The 18,679-nt window shown below is 36.0% G+C and overlaps 1 protein-coding gene across 1 annotated transcript in view; it reads left to right on the top strand.

The window, feature by feature from the left end:
* Positions 1 to 18,679, top strand: part of GMCL1 (germ cell-less 1, spermatogenesis associated) — a 37,824-nt gene that overhangs the window by 12,135 nt on the left and 7,010 nt on the right. Inside the window, exons 5-12 of the mRNA XM_049651592.1 lie at positions 632 to 744; positions 1,393 to 1,458; positions 3,256 to 3,340; positions 5,494 to 5,584; positions 6,681 to 6,818; positions 9,621 to 9,690; positions 13,050 to 13,125; positions 17,963 to 18,108. Of these exons, the coding sequence (XP_049507549.1) occupies positions 632 to 744; positions 1,393 to 1,458; positions 3,256 to 3,340; positions 5,494 to 5,584; positions 6,681 to 6,818; positions 9,621 to 9,690; positions 13,050 to 13,125; positions 17,963 to 18,108 (785 nt within the window). The remainder of the gene's footprint in view (positions 1 to 631; positions 745 to 1,392; positions 1,459 to 3,255; positions 3,341 to 5,493; positions 5,585 to 6,680; positions 6,819 to 9,620; positions 9,691 to 13,049; positions 13,126 to 17,962; positions 18,109 to 18,679) is intronic.

The following is an 18,679-nucleotide window of genomic DNA, read 5'->3' on the forward strand; positions in this document are numbered from 1 at the left end:
TAATATACTTGCATGATGAATATATTTCAGAAATTTAAGTAAAAAGTGACATTCTTCCCATATATTGAATAAAGTTCATTTGAAATCTTACATATAAACATTTTAGATTAATATTGCAGTGTAAGTTTAAAATAATGTGTTTTAGGTGCATCTCTTAGAAATTGATGAGTGTTTTATATTTAATAAACACTTTATGATGATTCATACTGTTTACTTGCCTAGCTCCATCACATAGTCAACTGAGTATGTTAAGAGATCTTAATTTAAAAAGAACAGGCAAAACAGACAGAATGCCGCTTAAATTTGCAAAGGTCCCAGAGTGTGGAAGAATAGAAAAGAAAGAGAAAAGCAATATTCATCTCTACATTACTACCTTACTGCTTTTACCCCTCGCCCCCTTCCATTTTTAATTCCAAGTATTCAGTTGAATACTTGCTGGATTTTTTTTTTTTTCTTCAGTATTTTTACTGGACTTAAAAATTTAGGCTTGCTGCACTTAATGAGTTTTCTTTCTTTCCTTCTTTCTTCCTTTTTTTTTTTTTTTTTTACTTTTTAATATGTAAAAGCACATATTTAGAACTAATTTTTCCCATGTGAGATGGGCCTTTCCAGTGCTTATTTATATTTACAGGATGGTTTAATACAGCAGTGTGGTGAGACAATGAAGGAAACAATTAATGTGAAAACTGTATGTGGCTATTACACATCAGCAGGGACCTATGGATTAGATTCTGTAAAGAAAAAGTGAGTTACCTTTTTTATTTTTCCTCCCATCCCACTTTTTGGAATTTGGCTGCTTTGGTTTGTTAAGAGAATGTATAGCTATAAGAAAGAAAGGGGGGAAAAAAAGATAGGGGACTAGAATTTTGTTCTAAAAAGTCCCTTTTTACATTTGGATGAATTAGTAAATTCCTTGAAAGTGTTGTCTTTGTAAGTGACCATGAGTGGGTTATACATGTTTATATGTGGCTTATAAAAACTATGGCCATTCTTTACAGGGAAGTTTCTATTAATTTTTTTTAAGTAGTAGGCATCATAGACATTCTATCAGTACAGTTACTGGCAATGTTTTTAACTCTTGAGAATTGCAGGACCTGTTTTCAAATTATAAAGAAGGTAATAGAAGTTTGTAAGCCCCTTCCTAAATGATTTAACACGAACTTGAAATGAGGTTTTCTTAATTAGAAATGCTCTTATTAATATAAAAGGAATATTTCCTTAATAACTGCTGACGAAAATAATACTAAATTTTCAGTTGTTAAATTTAAAACTTTGAGCATGTTCTAGCAAGACTAATATTCTGTTTTTATTTTAACTGTAAGTCCTACTAAGTAAGTCATAAATGCATATTTATGTATCATGTGATAAATAATTCCATGTTTTTAATTTCAGGTGCCTTGAATGGCTCCTGAACAATTTGATGACTCACCAGAATGTTGAACTTTTTAAGGAACTCAGGTATTTTAATTTTAAATAACTTTGCAATTAATTATCCTAAAGTAATATTTATTTGTTAAAGTGTTTATTTGTTTCATACAAAAACATATTCCTTATGAAAAAGTCAACAATTTAATGAAAGGTATCTTGACTGTATCTATGAACTAAAGAAATGCTTCAAAATTTCTTTGTCATAAATAATGTATATTATGTCTCGTATTTGAGCTAATTTCTATAGAAAAATTAATTGCTGCTATAAAACCATAGAAGAAATCTCAAGTGTTACTTCATTTTTGCTGGGCTCTTAGAGAATGTACAAGTTTTATTTTAAAAACTATCTTTACCATTCATTGTAAAAGTAAGTTTGAGGAAGTTGTTTTAAACTTTTTGCGAAGCCTAATGAAATTAAATTAATAATCAGGTTGGCCTTTTGAATTACCTTTGCTTGTCTTTCCTTCCTTCCTTCCTTCCTTCCTTCCTTCCTTCCTTCCTTCCATAAACACTTCCTGAATGTCCACTGTATATAACGGTACTCTGTCAGGGGCTGTGAAGGATGCAGAGATGATTATGTCATGGTCTCTGCCCTTAAAGGGATCATTCCTGTGATGTCAATTTTACTAATTTTTTATTTATTTATTTTTTGTCAGGCGTGGGTGGGGAAAAAGATAAACATTTTTATGTTTAAATACAGTATGGAATATAGAGAATTCTGGAATATAGAGAATTCAAGTTTCTTTGAACCTTAAAGGTGAAATACAAGAAGTAGTAGAAATGTTATTTTTATGGCTAGACCATCTCCTGGATTCTTGGATCCATTCCTTTCCTCTGCCTTTAAGAGGTCCTTTGGCAGAAAAGTTTGAGAAGCATTATTCTACACAGAAAAAAAAATCCTTTCCTAGTGCTATCAAGGTATAAATGAAGTTCTACATTATATTTGGTTTGGAAATCATTAGAAATCATTTTTCTCTTTTATAATTTCTCATTGAGCTTTTTCAAAAAGAAGATAAATTATAGTGGTCTTCTTAAAATCCTAGATGTTTTTCTGGCTTTTTATGGCTTAAAGGAAGGGGGAAAAAAGCTACTGGTGATATCATCCCACTCAATCTAAGTTTAAACTAATATATACTTCTTGATCTTACTGTCTTTAATAGTAATGAAAACATAATTTATGATTAAGCAGTTCTCTTAAGCCTCAATGTTAAAGGTTATTTTGAAGATATAGATGATTCACTGAAATTTGACATTTTTTTTTTTTTAACCAATGAATGAGTAGGAAAGGCAAAAGAGGAACACTGCCACTTTATCAGAGCATACTAAAAGTTACCTTCTTGAGGGCCACCTGGGTGGCTCAGTCGGTTAAGCATCTGACTCTTGATTTCAGTTCAGGCCATCATCTCACAGTTTGTAAGATCAAGCCCTGTGTGGGCTCTGCGCTGACAGTGAAACCTGTTTGGGATTCTCTCTCCCTCTCTCTCTCTTGCCCCTCCCCCGCTCATGCTCACTCTTTATCAAAATAAATAAATATTTATAAATAGATAAAAGTTATCTTATTGAGTCCTTGTTTTAACTTTGATTACTAGCAGATCAGTGCTCTTTGTTTTCCTATGAGTTCAAAGAAAGACCTTTCATAGTATACTATCTGAATTAAAAGTGTTCAGATAGGTTATTTCTAAGATTCTTTGTCTTGAGCAAAAAGACTGAGGTAATTTTAAATTCCACATTTGTTTTTCATAAGAAAGACTTAAATTTTTTAATTCTACCAGGGTGGTTTAGCCTGTGCATGAGGAAAACTCACTACTTCTATTTTATCTTTTCTAGTATAAATGTCATGAAACAGCTCATTGGTTCATCTAACTTATTTGTGATGCAAGTGGAGATGGATGTTTACACAGCTCTTAAAAAGGTATTGGCATAATATGTATGTAAGGGTATCACCTCAGCATTACTTATAATAGTGAAAAGCTGGAAGCAACTAGTGTCCATTGATAAAGGAATAGTGTAAAAGTAAGAAAAGTAAAAGGAAATATGCCAAAATATTAAAAAGTCTTTGTTTAGAGATTTGTTATCCTGAGTGATTTTAATTGCATTCTTTATACTTGTCAACTTTAAAAATAGAGCCAGTTATTTTACCAACAAAATGGATTTATTTGTGAATAGCAGAGGAATTGCAATTTGGGACATGTAAGCTATGGCAAACCATAAGCAAGTCCAGATCTCAAAGGAGAGGAACATTACTTTGTAGAGAAAAGGAGGAAGTCGGGAGGGGCTGCTTTGAATGAAAGTTGGTTGGAGGAAAGTGAGTTCCTTGTTGTCTGAGTTGTGGTATTTTCTTGTTGGCTGATCTTATAGCTAAACTGGGAAAAATTATTTCTCTTGCTAGACTAGTAAAGTAGGCCTCTTCCGGTTGGGAATGCAAGATACCTCTCTTCCTGTTGGGGTCTGCACTTGAGAACAAGTGGTGGGCCATGAGAGCTCCCATCCTGTTCCTTTATTTGGTTTCACATACTTTTCTATCCTAGGAATGTGGTTGTTTTTTTCCCCCAGATTCTTTTCAACAACAAACATATTATTATTTACATACAAATGTTAAATACTTTATATGGTTTTCAGAAATGTTTTCAAAGTTGAGCTTTAGTTGAATTAATGACTTTATGAGGAAATTTTCACACTTTTTCTAGAAAATGTTAACATTCTGGGACACCTGGGTAGCTCAGTCGGTTAAGCATCCGACTCTTGATTTCTGCTCAGGTCATGATCTCATGGTTCATGGGTTCCAGCCCTGCATCAGGCTCTGTGCGGACAGTGCGGGGCCTGCTTGGAATCCTCTCTCACCCTCGCTCCCTGCCCCTCTCCTGCTTCACGCTGTCTCTCTCTCTCTCAAAATAAATAAATAAACTTAAAGGAAAAAAATGTCGACATTCCTTGAAGACCTTATTTGCACTTCAGGTATATGTTTCACTTCATACTTTTGAAAAGTTTTAACATTTTTAATGTAGTTTTATTTTCACAACTCTGAAGAGACAAATTGGCTATCATTCTTGTTCTATAGATGATAAGACTTAGAATTCTTATAGCTTTTAAGTGGCAGACTTGAGGCAGAACCCAAGTCTTGTGAGTCCTACTCTTACTGCTTTTCCCACTTAATAATTTTGCCTTTAACCCTTTGTCCCCAGCAGCAAAGTCTGCATTTAACACAGCTTTGAAATCTGGGAATGAGACACTGTCTAAGTTGTATCATGGCAATTGTTTGGTTTTGTGGTAGGAATAAGATTCTGTTACTGTTTTGTTTTGTTTTTTCAAGGAAGTGTAGTAACTAAGTTACGCAATCATTAAAGAAAGAGTAGACAACCCATATCTATCTCTGAGCCACTGGTAGGATTCATTGTTTCCTGTTGTAATTGCTTTTGTGCCAGTAATGATAAGTGCTTACTATGTGCCAGGCACTATTCAAAACATGTTACACTTGTTTTGTGTAACAAATTCTTTTAGTGCCCTATGAAGTTTCATGCTCATTTTACAAATGAAGAAATTAAGACCCAGAGAAATTGGGTAATTGGCCCAGCTGTTGATTGGCAGGTCCAGGATTTAAAAGTCCATGCTCCTAACTACTCTGCATACTGTCTCAAGAGTAAGAAGACAATAATGAGACAATAAGAAACTCTTTTTTCTTATATAAGATTTTTATAATCTTATACAATATTTAGCAAAATTTAGTTAATTAGTAGAATAGATTAGTGTAAAATTACTAATATAATATGTATATTAAACCTTTTGATTGTATGAGTGTACTGTTTGATGCCTTAAATACTTTTCAGGAATTAGTTTATTCCTTCTCACACACTTTTAGTTCAATCATTAATCATTGGACCATGATTAATGCCATGATGAATTTAAAGCTTGTAAGTGTGTCATATGATAGTTCTACTTCTGTCAATTGCATGTACTGGAAATTAAACCTTTTAGATATTATTATTTAAGGTGGAAGCAGTTTGAATAAAAAATCATAACCTGGTGAAATCTTGTAATTTTATTCTTAAATTTACTTTTTCAACCTAGTGGATGTTCCTTCAACTTGTGCCTTCATGGAATGGATCTTTAAAACAGCTTTTGACTGAAACAGATGTCTGGTTTTCTAAGAGGAGAAAAGGTATGCCTGAAAACTTTATTTGGAACTTGTTTTAGGGGCCTTTTTAAATTGAAATTTATTAAAATCATGTCCTAACTTATTTGTAGACCTAGAGAATTTTAGGTCTGGAGAGGACTTTAAGCAGTTATCTAATTCAGCCCCTAATTTACACTGAGAGAATTAAAGCTGGATAAGAAAAATGCTTTGCCAAATATTAACTGAATTATTACTCCTTGAACTACCACCATAGTTTGATCCCCCAAACTATTATTTTTCCCATTTTATCACCAACATGTCTTGTGATTAGTTTACAGTAGCAATTCTCAACTTTTTTCTCCTATCCTAAATAGCAGCAGGACTGAGTATGCTCCCATGCATATACCTTGTTTAGTAGAAAACAGGCTAGAGCTTATGCACAAGTTCCTGTTTGATAGTAGTAACACTAGACATTTCCTTTGCACTCATGAAAGCACATTGGAATGCAACTGAGAGTAACTATTTTTCTAGAAATATCCTTAAATTCTCCCTAAAAGAAAAAAATTCATGTACTTCATAAATGTGAATTCCTTTAATAATAAACACTACCCATGTGTTGCAAATCAGTGGCTGCAGTGTCTTTGTATATTATTTTCTAGTTTGAAGAGGGTGAATGTGTTAACTAATGGTGTTCATCTCATGTAGCTAAAGTATAAATTAGATGAATCCCAAGAGACAAATCCATGTCCTGTGTATCTTATGAAGACCCTTCAGGTTGGCATTTGAGCTCTGGAGTTCCAGTGGAGTGCTCAGTCCCTAGGAGAGGGGATTCTGGAGAGATACCATAACCCAAACTACTATTCTCCAGCCTTCTTTCCCACCTTGCTGCACTGTAAGCTCCAAACCCCAGAAATAAGGTGCACAACTGAAATCTCAGTCCAAGGGTCACTTGGGACCAAAGTTAATTTCCTGGAGCTACTTCCTAAATCTCCCTACGTTTTTATCCATACACCTCAAGTTTATATAATCTTTGAAAACTAGCTTATTTATTTTCTAATAGATGTGTGTGTGTGTATTAAAAACATTTAAGGATAAAATAAATAGATTTGAAAAGAATGCCTATTTAAATTGTTTTTTGTAGATTTTGAAGGTATGGCCTTCCTGGAAACTGAGCAGGGAAAACCATTTGTGTCAGTATTCAGGCATTTAAGGTTACAGTATATTATCAGTGATTTGGCCTCTGCAAGAATTATTGAACAAGATTCTCTAGTACCTTCAGGTAAGAGAACATGATGGAATTATGATTTTAAGTGACATCTTTCTGATTGTAATCGTACTCTACGTCATTGAAAAGAATAATAAATAGAAATTATCAGGGTGCCTGGGTGGTTCAGTAGGTTAAGTGTCCAACTCTCGATTTTGGTTCAGGTCATGGTCTCACGGTTCCTGAGTTCTAGCCCCTCATTGGGCTCCATGCTGGCAGGGCAGAGCCTGCTTGGGATTCTCTCTCTCTTCCTCTTTCTCTGGCCCTTTCCCCACTCCTGCTGTCTCTCTCTCTGTCTCTCATCTCTCTCTCTCAAAATAAATAAACTTAAAAAAAATAACAATATAATGATGAACCTGTTTTATTTAATTTCATCCCATATTTCTCAAACTCACTTTAGCAGGGATTCTTTTTTCTCAACATTGCATTTGAACCGTGTTCTGTGGACTTCCTTTTGGGCTGCTGGATGAACTACCAGTGACTAGAAAGATTTCCAGTTCAGCTTTTTACTCATTTAGATTAAGGCAGGAAAAGGGAGACAAAACTACGTACCCATTTTTTTAACTTGTTGAAGTGCTTTTAGTTCTTTTTTTTTTTTTTTTTTTTTCAACGTTTTTTATTTATTTTTGGGACAGAGAGAGACAGAGCATGAACGGGGGAGGGGCAGAGAGAGAGGGAGACACAGAATCGGAAACAGGCTCCAGGCTCCGAGCCATCAGCCCAGAGTCTGACGCGGGGCTCGAACTCACGGACCGCGAGATCGTGACCTGGCTGAAGTCGGACGCTTAACCGACGGCGCCACCCAGGCGCCCCGAAGTGCTTTTAGTTCTAAAGGAGATTATTCAAAGGTTGTGAGAATCTTAAATTTTAAAATTAAATTTAAAAAATTTTGTAATGTTTATTTTTGAGACACACACACACACACACACACACACACAGTGCGGGCCAGGGGGAGGGGCAGAGAGAGAGGGAGACACAGAATCTGAAGCAGGCTCCAGGCTCTGAGCTGTCAGCACAGAGCCCAACGTGGGGCTTGAACTCATGAACCATGAGATCATGACCTAAGCCAAAGTTGGATGCTTAACCGACTGAGCAACCACCCCTAAAATTAAATTTTAAGACATTTTCATGGGCTATATCTTACATGATATTTGAGAATATATATGTATAACCCTTTCATTCCAATTTTATAAATGGATCATGAAAAACATATTGTTTCTCTAGATCAATGCATTTTAAACTATAGGCATAACCATTAGTGAGTTGAGAAATCTATTTTAATGAGAAAGGATCAACTCTTCTTTTTTTTATAAAATACATTAGAAAATAATTTAAAAATCAGAATGCATTCCAGTAAGATACAGAGTATATATATGTGTATACTGACTTACATAAACTTTACTTCTAGTCTTTACCTACTGAAGACAAATGATCTGTGGCCTAGATATTTAGCAGTTTTCTGCATAATAGCAAGGATATTTTGAGAGAAACATTCCAAGTGTGGTTTCTAGAGAGGTTTAAAGAGAGATACCAATAATTCAGTGCAAATCGTCTGGATACCTTTTTTGAGTAGAGATTTAGGAAGTGAAAATCCAGATTTTAATCATGCTAGGGTTTGCCTTCTTCCTTCATGTAGAGATTGAGAAATCATTTAACTTAAAAAAGTAGAAAAACCGTTCATTTGGTTGGGATTAAATAAGAACAGAAAACCAAATATGGTACTAAGCCAATTCTACCTATATTTTTAACAAATTTTTTAAAGTTTTTTTTGTTGTTGTTATTTATTTCTTTTGAGAGAGGCAGAGAAAGAGAGAATCCCAAGCAGGCTCCACATTCAGCATGGAGCCTGATGCGGAGCTTAAACCCACGAGCTGTGATATCATGACCTGAGCTGCCATCAGGAGTCAGGGGCTTAACTGACTGAGTCACCCAGGCGCCCCTTTAATAAATTTTTTAAAATAAAATTTCAGTTTACTAAGACTTATGGAAAAAAATTGTATGCTCGTTAAAGGAAAAATATAACTTTTATTCCATTTATAATAACTTAAAATGTCTTTTTAATGAGTTACCTAAATCTGATATGCCAAAATTATTATTTTTTTTTTTAATTTTTTTTTCAACGTTTTTTATTTATTTTTGGGACAGAGAGAGACAGAGCATGAATGGGGGAGGGGCAGAGAGAGAGGGAGACACAGAATCGGAAACAGGCTCCAGGCTCTGAGCCATCAGCCCAGAGCCTGACGCGGGGCTCGAACTCACGGACCGCAAGATCGTGACCTGGCTGAAGTCGGACGCTTAACCGACTGCGCCACCCAGGCGCCCCATAAATTATTTTTGACTATGCATGATTGATCTGATAATTCAGAGATGGTTTATCTCCCATTAATTAGCAATTATTTTTAGGTAATTTAATAAAGATACAATTTAATATCCAGCTTTCTTCTATTAAAAGTTATATAAAAACAAAATACTACTTTAGATATGTTTCTCATAAAAATTAATATGAGCTATGAAAAAGAAGCTATTAAATGCAAGAATCTACTTTCAACTAAAGATTTAAATTCTAATTTAAATGCATGTAATCTAAGCAAAGTCCATCTTAAAGCAAAGCAAAATAACATTTACCACTCTAAAAATCATTAAGCCATATTGTTGTAGCATACTTGTAGAATATAAACTACCAGCTTTATTGCTTTCTATTTTAAACTTGACTTTAGAAGTGGTAACAATTTTATCAACTTCTTAAAATTTTTAAATGCTTTATGTTTTTCCACATTTACCATTCTTCTTTTATCTTTGTTTATTTTTGTATCTTAGAATGGCTATCTTCTGTGTACAAACAGCAGTGGCTTGCTATGCTTCGGGCAGAACAAGACAGTGAGGTGGGGTAAGTATATTAGATGATATCGTTCATTAAAAAAAAAAAGAAACTTCTGCTATGAATTTTTAAATGCATTTATTGTATTGAAAAATCAAGAGGTGTTAAAGTAGAGAAAAGATTATTAATCAACTTTTATTCTTACATTTCTATAACATCCATATTATTAATATCTTTCTGATCAATTAATGGAATGTTTGAATAGTCATTTGCTATATTTGTAAAAATTGAATAATTCATATACTTTGTTTCACCTAGTGTTATGATTTTCTTTCAACATACTTAAATATTGCTTAGAATAATGCTTTCACAAAGCATGATTTTCATATTTATATAATAGGTAAAGCTAATTTCCTTATTTTGTGGTAGTGGGAAATTCTGATTAATTTTTATTAACTAATAGGTGTTTTTGAAGACCTTTGAGTCTGAAATGAATTAACATAATCCAGTTACAAGGCCTCTGTAACTGTAACCCCAAAAGCATATGACACACAAAATATTTCTGTTTTCTTCATTTTAAGGGAAAGCAGATTGTTCTTTGAATGTGCTTTGCAGTTCATAGAAGTACTTCCACATTTATTACTTGATCTTTATACTAGCTCTCTGGTGTAGGCTGTGTGAGGAGACAATCCATCCATGAGTGTATATGGAAGAGGCCTTAAGTTTGGCCTTTTGGGGTGGCTGAGTGGCTCAGTTGGTTAAGCGACCAACTCTGAATTTTGGCTCAAATCATTCAAGCTCCACTGCTGTGCGCTCATTGCACGGAGCCTGCTTCAGATCCTCTGTCTGCTTTCTGGCCCTCTCCCACTCATGCTTTCTCTCTCTCTCTTTCCCAAAAATAAATGTTAAAAAAAAAAAAAAAGGTTTGACCTTTTTTGCTTCTGACCTCTTTTAAAACATTTTTTTAAAATGTTTGTTTGTTTATTTATTTATTTATTTATTTTTGAGAGAGAGGGATAACTAGAGCAGGGGAGGGGCAGAGAGAGGGAGAGAGAGAGAATCCCAAGCAGGCCCGTCACTGTCAGTACAGAGCCCTGTGCAGGGCTCGAACCCACAAACCATGAGATCATGACCTGAGCCAAAATCAAGAATCTGATGCTCAACCAACTGAGCCACCCAGGTGCCCCTGTTTTAGCTAATTTTTATACACCAAAAAACTTTCTAAAATATATGACCTAGGTATGTTTATATTCAAACAGTATATGAAAGTGTTATACAAACTCATGGTAATGATTATGAGGTTGTTATCCAGGACTCTTAGTTTCTATTTTATTTATAATTTATATTCCATCTTTCTCCATATATAGTCACAGCATACTTATCCTGCACAAATAAAGTCAGATTGTTGAAATAGAAATAACAAAAAAAGGAAGTTAACTATTTAATGGAATTCAGATTCAAAGCATTTTATAATGTATGAAATATTTTCAAAATCATCCTACTTCTTTTATATCCAGTTTTGAAATGTTGAGTGTTCTATTTTTCAAGATTTCTCATCTGTATCTTTACTGAGTTCAACATAGAGTCTGACCTAAGAGACTGAGCTGAAAAAAGTGGGTTTCCTCCCCTCAGAAGTGTATGTATGATTGTAGTAACCCAATGATTTGCTCTGTTTCACAGATACAGAGCATCTGCTCACTGCTGCAGGGCTACTAACGTGAGGAAGACAGTGTATTTTCTGGATGTTAGGTTCTAATCTAATAAAGTCTATCTCCAGGGTTCTCCTCTTCCATACTCTTCCACATTTCCAACAGGTTATCTTTCTGAAGCAGAAGTACAGTTGTGTCACTTCCCTGCTTAAATATGTCCAGAGATTTGATGACAGGGACAATTGTTATTCTTTGTGTGTGATATATATTATGTTAACGTATTTTAAAAGTCCCCATCTTTAAGAAATACATTCTGAGGGGCGCCTCGGTAGCTCAGTGGGTTAAGCCCACAGCTTCAGCTCAGGTCATGCTCTTACAGTTTGTGGGTTCAAGCCTTACATAGGGCTGTGTGCTGACAGCTGAGCTTGGAGCCTGCTTCGGATTCTATGTCTCCCTCTCTCTCTGCCCTTCCCCGGCGCGTTCGTTCTCTCTCTCTCTCTCTCTCTCTCTCTCTCTCTCTCTCTCTCTCTCTCAAAAATAAACATTTGAAAAAAAATACATTCTGAACTATTTACAGATTAAAGGATGTGATGTCTGGAGGATTAGCCTCAAAATGATCAGTCAGGAGGGATGTGGGGGAATAGTGGGCTTGGAGTAAAATTGAAACAAGAGTACTGAAGCTAGATGGTGAGAAAATGTGGCTCATTATACTATTTTATTTATCTTTTTGTTTGAAATTTTTCCTCATAAAATATAAAAATAATCCAAATATCTTTTACTTCATTTCCTCTCATGCTCATCTTAGGCTCTGGTTCATACATTTGGTATTCTTTTATGCTCCACATTCTTTTTACCTACTATTCCTTCTACCTGGGATGCCGTTCCCCTGCATAGAATCCACTTCTGATCTCTATGCCAACAAACACTCTTCTCTGTGAAGATCTCCCCTCTAATCCCAGACAGTAAATCTGTGCTTTCTTCATGCTCCTAACATCACAACTCTCTCCGCATTATTGTCATTATTACTTATGTCTTTAGTTCTCTACTAGACTGAACTCTTGGGTGTTGAGGATGTGTTTTATTAGGTTTTTTTTTTTTTTTACATTTATTTTTTATGTATTTGTTTCAGTATTTTAATTTGATGAAGTTTCTAAGCACTTAATAAATGTTGCCTATGATGAATATATTGTATTACTTTTATCATTTGGAACTCCAAACTAATAATAATGGCCTTTTCTTATCATAACTTGAAATACCAAGTTTCTCTTAGTTGATTAAGGTTTTTAAAGTAGGGAACCAAGTAAAGATCAATTGATAAAATTCTACAGCTGTTAATATTAAATACTGAATTTGCATGGTTATACTGCATAAAAGATGGCTTGGATGTGAAACAGTAATGTCCAATGGTAGTTAATACCAAGTCACATCTTAAATAATAGATTTTAACTTATTTTGCTTAATAGTTAGACTTTTAAGTGTTTTATTTTCTTGATGAGCACAATTTCTTATAGATTCCCCCCCCCCCGCCCCCTTCTCTGGTTTAGCTGAGCCCTAATAAAAGTATTCTAGAAGTCAGGGCAATAAATGAAACATTAAAGTTTAATTATTTTTTTTTATTTAGCAAAGGCAATGGACTAAATTTAATCAGTATATTCTAATTTTATACCACAAAAAGGTATTTTTATATCTGTTAGCAAGTTTTTCTCTTCTTTTAATCTTATTCTTTATTTAAACTATTGCCTATTTTTGTGAGATTTCACATCTTATGTGTATTTCTAGGCCTCAAGAAATCAATAAAGAAGAACTAGAGGGAAATAGCATGAGGTGTGGTAGAAAGCTTGCCAAAGATGGTGAGGTAAGCATGGGCTAAGACTCTTAATATTTTCATGAAAATTGTACTATTAGTGCAAAATACACTTTCAGTAACAATCATGACATCTGCCATACCTCAGAGCTTTTTGGTGCAGTTTCTATACCATGATCTCCTAGGCAAGGAGTTAGGTGCTCAGTGGTAATTGATTATTCAGCCCTGCATGAGAATGTTGAGCTTTCTGTGTCCAGCTAAGAGGCCTAGAGAATCCCTCAGCAATCCAGAAATTACGATAAATAAGAAATTATATGGAAGCTTTTATGTAATCTTAAAAGTCCATTCTTTGTATAAGTACCCTAAATCAATGACATTCATTGAGCACTGGGTGTTGTATGTAAGCGGTGAATCAATCATGGGAATCTACCCCCAAAACCAAGAACACACTGTATACACTGTATGTTACGCAACTTGACAATAAATTGTATTAAACAAAAATAAAAACAAACAAAAAAAGACACTCAAACCCTTTGATTGCTACCCACATTTAGACTTTTTCATTTTTTTTTCATTTTTTCTTTTTTTTTCATTTTTTTCATATTCTTCATTACCATATGTGTGTATAAATGAAGCAAAAGTATTATGAAACAGTATCTACTGCTGCTGTGTCCAAAGATCCTATTTTGTATTTAACTTTTTTAAAAGCTAACTGTGACTCATTAAATTGATTTTAATAGGACATGAACTACATTTTTTAAAAATCCCACTCTAATTATAATTGTCATCTTAAGAAATCATTCAGCCTGGGGCACCTGGATGGCTCAGTCGGTTAAATGTCCGACTGCAGCTCAGGTCATGATCTCACAGTCCATGAGTTCGAGCCCCGCATTGGGCTCTGTGCTGACAGTTCAGAGCCTGGAGCCTGCTTCGGTTTCTGTGTCTCCCTCTCTTTCTGCTCTCTCATCTGCTATCTCTCTCTCTCTCAAAAAATAAACATTAAAAACATGTTTAAAAAAATCATTCAGCCTAATTTAGTTAACCATTCAGTTATTTTTCTCCCAGATTTTCCCTCATTTTAACTTTTTTGTTTTTAGAAATTAATTATTTTATGTTTGCATTCATAATTGTGATGTGTGAACAGCATATGAAAGGGGAATAGGTAGGTGGCTTCTTTATTCCTTAGTCTTCCTTGTTGCCTCTTACAGACCTTGTGCCTCCCTCATGCCTAATTGAACCACAGCTCCTTTGAAGCATGCACTTTCTACTACACTACTCACTACTTACTATAGCCATCATGCACTGGGCTATCTGCGTTTATCCCTGTTCTTGTTGTCAGTCTTGGTGATTTTTGACCATCTTCCCCACTGTGGTCTTATGCTCTACCCTACCTCAGGCACCCATTTCCTGGAAGCATATCCTCAGTTTTTGCATTAATAAATAATACACCCCCTTCAAAATCACCTTTTCAAGTATACCATTTTTAGACTCCACCTCCTTTTATCTTTCTAACACTCTCTAGTACCTGGACTCCCAGCAATTGTTGAACTCCACAGGGATGTACAACACATTGTTCTTATTCTTTTTTTCCCATTATCCTCTCACCCCATCCCTACTTTCTTTACTTACATTTTATGTTCCATCTTAAAATTGGTCCCTGGCTAATAGTCTTAACTTCCCTTTTTACTCTGTCAAACTTAGCTGACTAAACCCCAGTTCTTGTTAAATCCTAACTTTCTTGCTTCCAGACAGATAAATATGATTAAAGAAAAACAGCGTACCCCACAGGTTTCACTTGAATGGTTGTAACTGTAAACTTGAAACAGGTCTTTAGTGCTGCATGGTGATCTTCATTTCCCTAGTGAATTTATCCTGCCATTCTTTGAGTACCTCTTAGACCTTCTCAGAAGGGGCAGTGCTACCTGCCTTATTCTTAATCTGATGACCTTGTTTCTTTCATCACTCAGAAAATAATAGCAATAGGAAGAGAACCTATCCATCCACCTACCAAACAGTTCTGCCAGTCTACCTGCAGCTGTACCTGTGTGCTATGCTTTTCCTCCTATCAGAATGGATGAACCATCCATCCCCTCCCCTCATTACAAACTCCATCCCTTTTCACCTATTCAGAACCTTTCAGTTTTTCTCTTCTACTGCGTCATTCTCACTTAGCATATAACATACTCTACCACCACGCATCTGGGACCACACCCTGACCCCACATTCTTTCCCCCCCACCCCCACCCCAGCGCTCCATATCTCTGCATCTCTTTTAAGCAAAAAACTCATTTAAAAATGTGGCCCATATTTGTCTATACTTCCTGTTTTTTGATGCTCTCTTGAATTCACTCCAATTCATTTATCCCAGTAAATTCCAGTGAAACTGCCATGCTATTTGTTGTCAGTTATTTCCACATTGCCAAATAAGCAGTTTTAAAAGCTTTTTCCAAAAGCTCTGGGCAACGTGACATATCTGCACTCACTCTTGGGGTTTTTCTCTTATTTGACTTTCAGGACAGTGTGTTCTGCTGGTTTTCTTCCCAATTCATTGGTTGCTCCTTCTAAGTCTTTCAAGCCTTCGCCTGCATCCTTCTCTTTCTCAACAGATGTTGGCATGACTTGAGGCTGGGTACTTGGACTTCTTCTCTGTCTGTGCTCACTCTGAAGTGATCTCATCTACTTCCTATGACTTTACACTGATGACTTCATATAGCAGCTACCCACTTGACAACTTTCTCAGAATCCTAATAGCATCTTGAGTATAATAGTCCCAAGCTGAACTCTTTGATTTTCACCCCCAAACTTTCTCCTTCCCAAGTAATTCTCTAACCCACAAATGGCCCCTCTGTCAATCCATTGAATAAGCAAGCTCCAAACTTTGGATTCTTCTCTCTTAAATACCACACCTGGTGTTCATAAAAAGTTCCTCCAGACTCTACTTTTGAAATACATTCTAAGCATGTCTGCCACTACCACCCAAGTCCAAGCCGCTATTATCTCTTGCCCGAACTATTGTAGTAGCCTCGCAACTGCTCTCCCTGTTTTTACTCTTGCTCTTCTATGTTCTATTATCCTTACAACAGCCAAAGTCATCTTTTGTAAATGTAAGTTAGATGGTGTTACGTCCTTCCCCAAAACTTTCCATGAGCCTCTTACTGCACTTAGAAGAAATCCATGTCCTTACTGTGGAATACTAAGCCCTACGTTTTCTGGCCCCCAGCTGACTCTCTGAACTCATGTTCTACCTTCTGTCTACCTAAGTGATTGCCCTAGTCACATAGCCCTTTTTGCTGTTCTTCAGATATGTCAAGCATGTTTTTATCTCCAGAGCTTTGTACTTGCGGTTCTCTTTGCCTGAGTCACTCTTTCCCCAGATAGTTACTGATCTGCTCCTTAGTTGACTCAGGGCCTTGCTCACCTAGTATCACCTTAGACTTTCTCTGACCACCTGTCTGAACCAGTAGGCTCCCCAGCTACAAGCTCCCCTTCTCTACTGTGTCACTCTCTCCTGACAGTCTATTCTGTTTTGTTCTCTTCCATTCCATTCCATCAATTCCTTCCACACAAACATATACACATATTAAAATACACATTTCCCAGGACAGAAACTTACTGCTATTCAGCCTAGAGCAGTACTTGGCACAGGATATGTGCTCAGTAAATATCTGTGAACTGTTGAATTAATGTTGTAATTCAGAGTGTCAACCAAATACTTGAAGCCCTAACTTTCCTTTGCTATACCATACCACATCACTTCATAGTCTCTCATTAACTATTAGGTGATAGATTAAACAAACAAACTTGTGAACCTCATGATGGTATTTAAAATAACTCAGTTGTGGGGTGCCTGGCTGGCTCAGTCAGAAGAGCATGCAACTCTTGATCTCTGGGTCATGAGTTCAAGCCCCACGTTGGGTGCAGAAATTCCTAAATAAACTTAAAAAAATAAATAACTCAGTCGTGACTCTGTTGGTTAGATATTTAAGAAATTTAGGGTGTTTTTAAAGGTAGATTTTAGGGGCGCCTGGGTGGCGCAGTCGGTTAAGCGTCCGACTTCAGCCAGGTCACGATCTCGCGGTCCGTGAGTTCGAGCCCCGCGTCAGGCTCTGGGCTGATGGCTCAGAGCCTGGAGCCTGTTTCCGATTCTGTGTCTCCCTCTCTAGACTCTGTCCCTCCCCCGTTCATGCTCTGTCTCTCTCTGTCCCAAAAATCAATAAACGTTGAAAAAAAAAATTTTTTTAAAAAAAATAAATAAATAAAGGTAGATTTTAATGGGTTCTTATTACCTCCATTAACCTCCCAGCCCCCTAAACTATACCTACTTAGAGTTGCGGTGAAAAGTCATATTTCTTTCTTTTTTTAATTTTTTGTTTATTTATTTTTGAGAGAGATAGCAAGCAGGGTAGGGGCAGAGAGAGAGAGAGAGAGAGAGAGAGAGAGAGAATCCCAAGCAGGCTCTGCACTGTCAGCACAGAGCCCAATGTGGGGCTCGAACTCATGAACTGTGAGATCATGACCTGAGCTGAAATCAAAAGTCAAACACTTAACCAACTGAGCCACCCAAGCACCCCAAAAAGCTATATTTCTTATGATAGAATTACAGTGTGGAGAGAGAACGAAACAGATCATGAAGAGGTGATATTAGGAAAGTCCCTTAAAGAATGATGACCATAGAGGCTGCTTTTCTGGCTTTGAAATATACTATGCCTGTGTGATAAGCCTTTATATATCTTCACAGTTATATTCTGTGTGGTAAGCTTTAAGGGAAAGGGACCCATGAGAGAAATATTTGGAATGAGGCAGAGAAAGAAAAGACATTTTGAACTTCTAATTTGTGACTTGCTAGTATGATGAACTGAAGTAAATCTTTCTCTTTTATATTTCTTAGTACTGCTGGCGGTGGACAGGTTTTAACTTCGGCTTTGACCTGCTTGTAACCTATACCAATCGATACATCATTTTCAAACGTAATACACTGAATCAGCCGTGTAGTGGATCTGTCAGTTTACAACCTCGAAGGAGCATAGCATTTCGGTAGGATGAAATTTCCCTGTCACACTCCTCCTCTAGGGGGGAAAAAATGAAATAAAACCTGACAATTACACCAACAATAGTAGAGTTTTGGTAATACAATATATATGAATGTGCAAGGAAATAATAAAGCTCCATTCCTGTGAGGTGTTAGTAATAATCAAAATCACAAAGTCTGGATCTAGAATGTCAGAAAGAGTAGGCTGGAATATGAATGATATGGGATTGATAACTAGACTTAAAGCTGTTACCTTGCTGCTGTTCTTGCAAATAAAAGGTCCAAACTGGAAAGACAGCATGGTATTTTTCCAGGAAAACATGTCTGGTATTGTCCTTCACCCTATGGGATTTCAAATGTCCAACTTTGCTAGTTGAGCTGGCTGTCTTTCTGGAGAGGATGCTGACAAATTGGAAAATAGCTTAATGAACAGATTTTTTAAAGTCATGTATTTATGCCTACCTTAACTCAAAATGAATCAAAGACCTAAACATAAGAGATAAACTAAAACTCTTAGAAGAAAACATAGGGGGAAGGTTTGTTGACATTGAATTTGGCATTGATTTCTTCAACATG

Source organism: Panthera uncia, assembly GCF_023721935.1.
Source record: "Panthera uncia isolate 11264 chromosome A3 unlocalized genomic scaffold, Puncia_PCG_1.0 HiC_scaffold_11, whole genome shotgun sequence".
Taxonomy (NCBI): domain Eukaryota; kingdom Metazoa; phylum Chordata; class Mammalia; order Carnivora; family Felidae; genus Panthera; species Panthera uncia.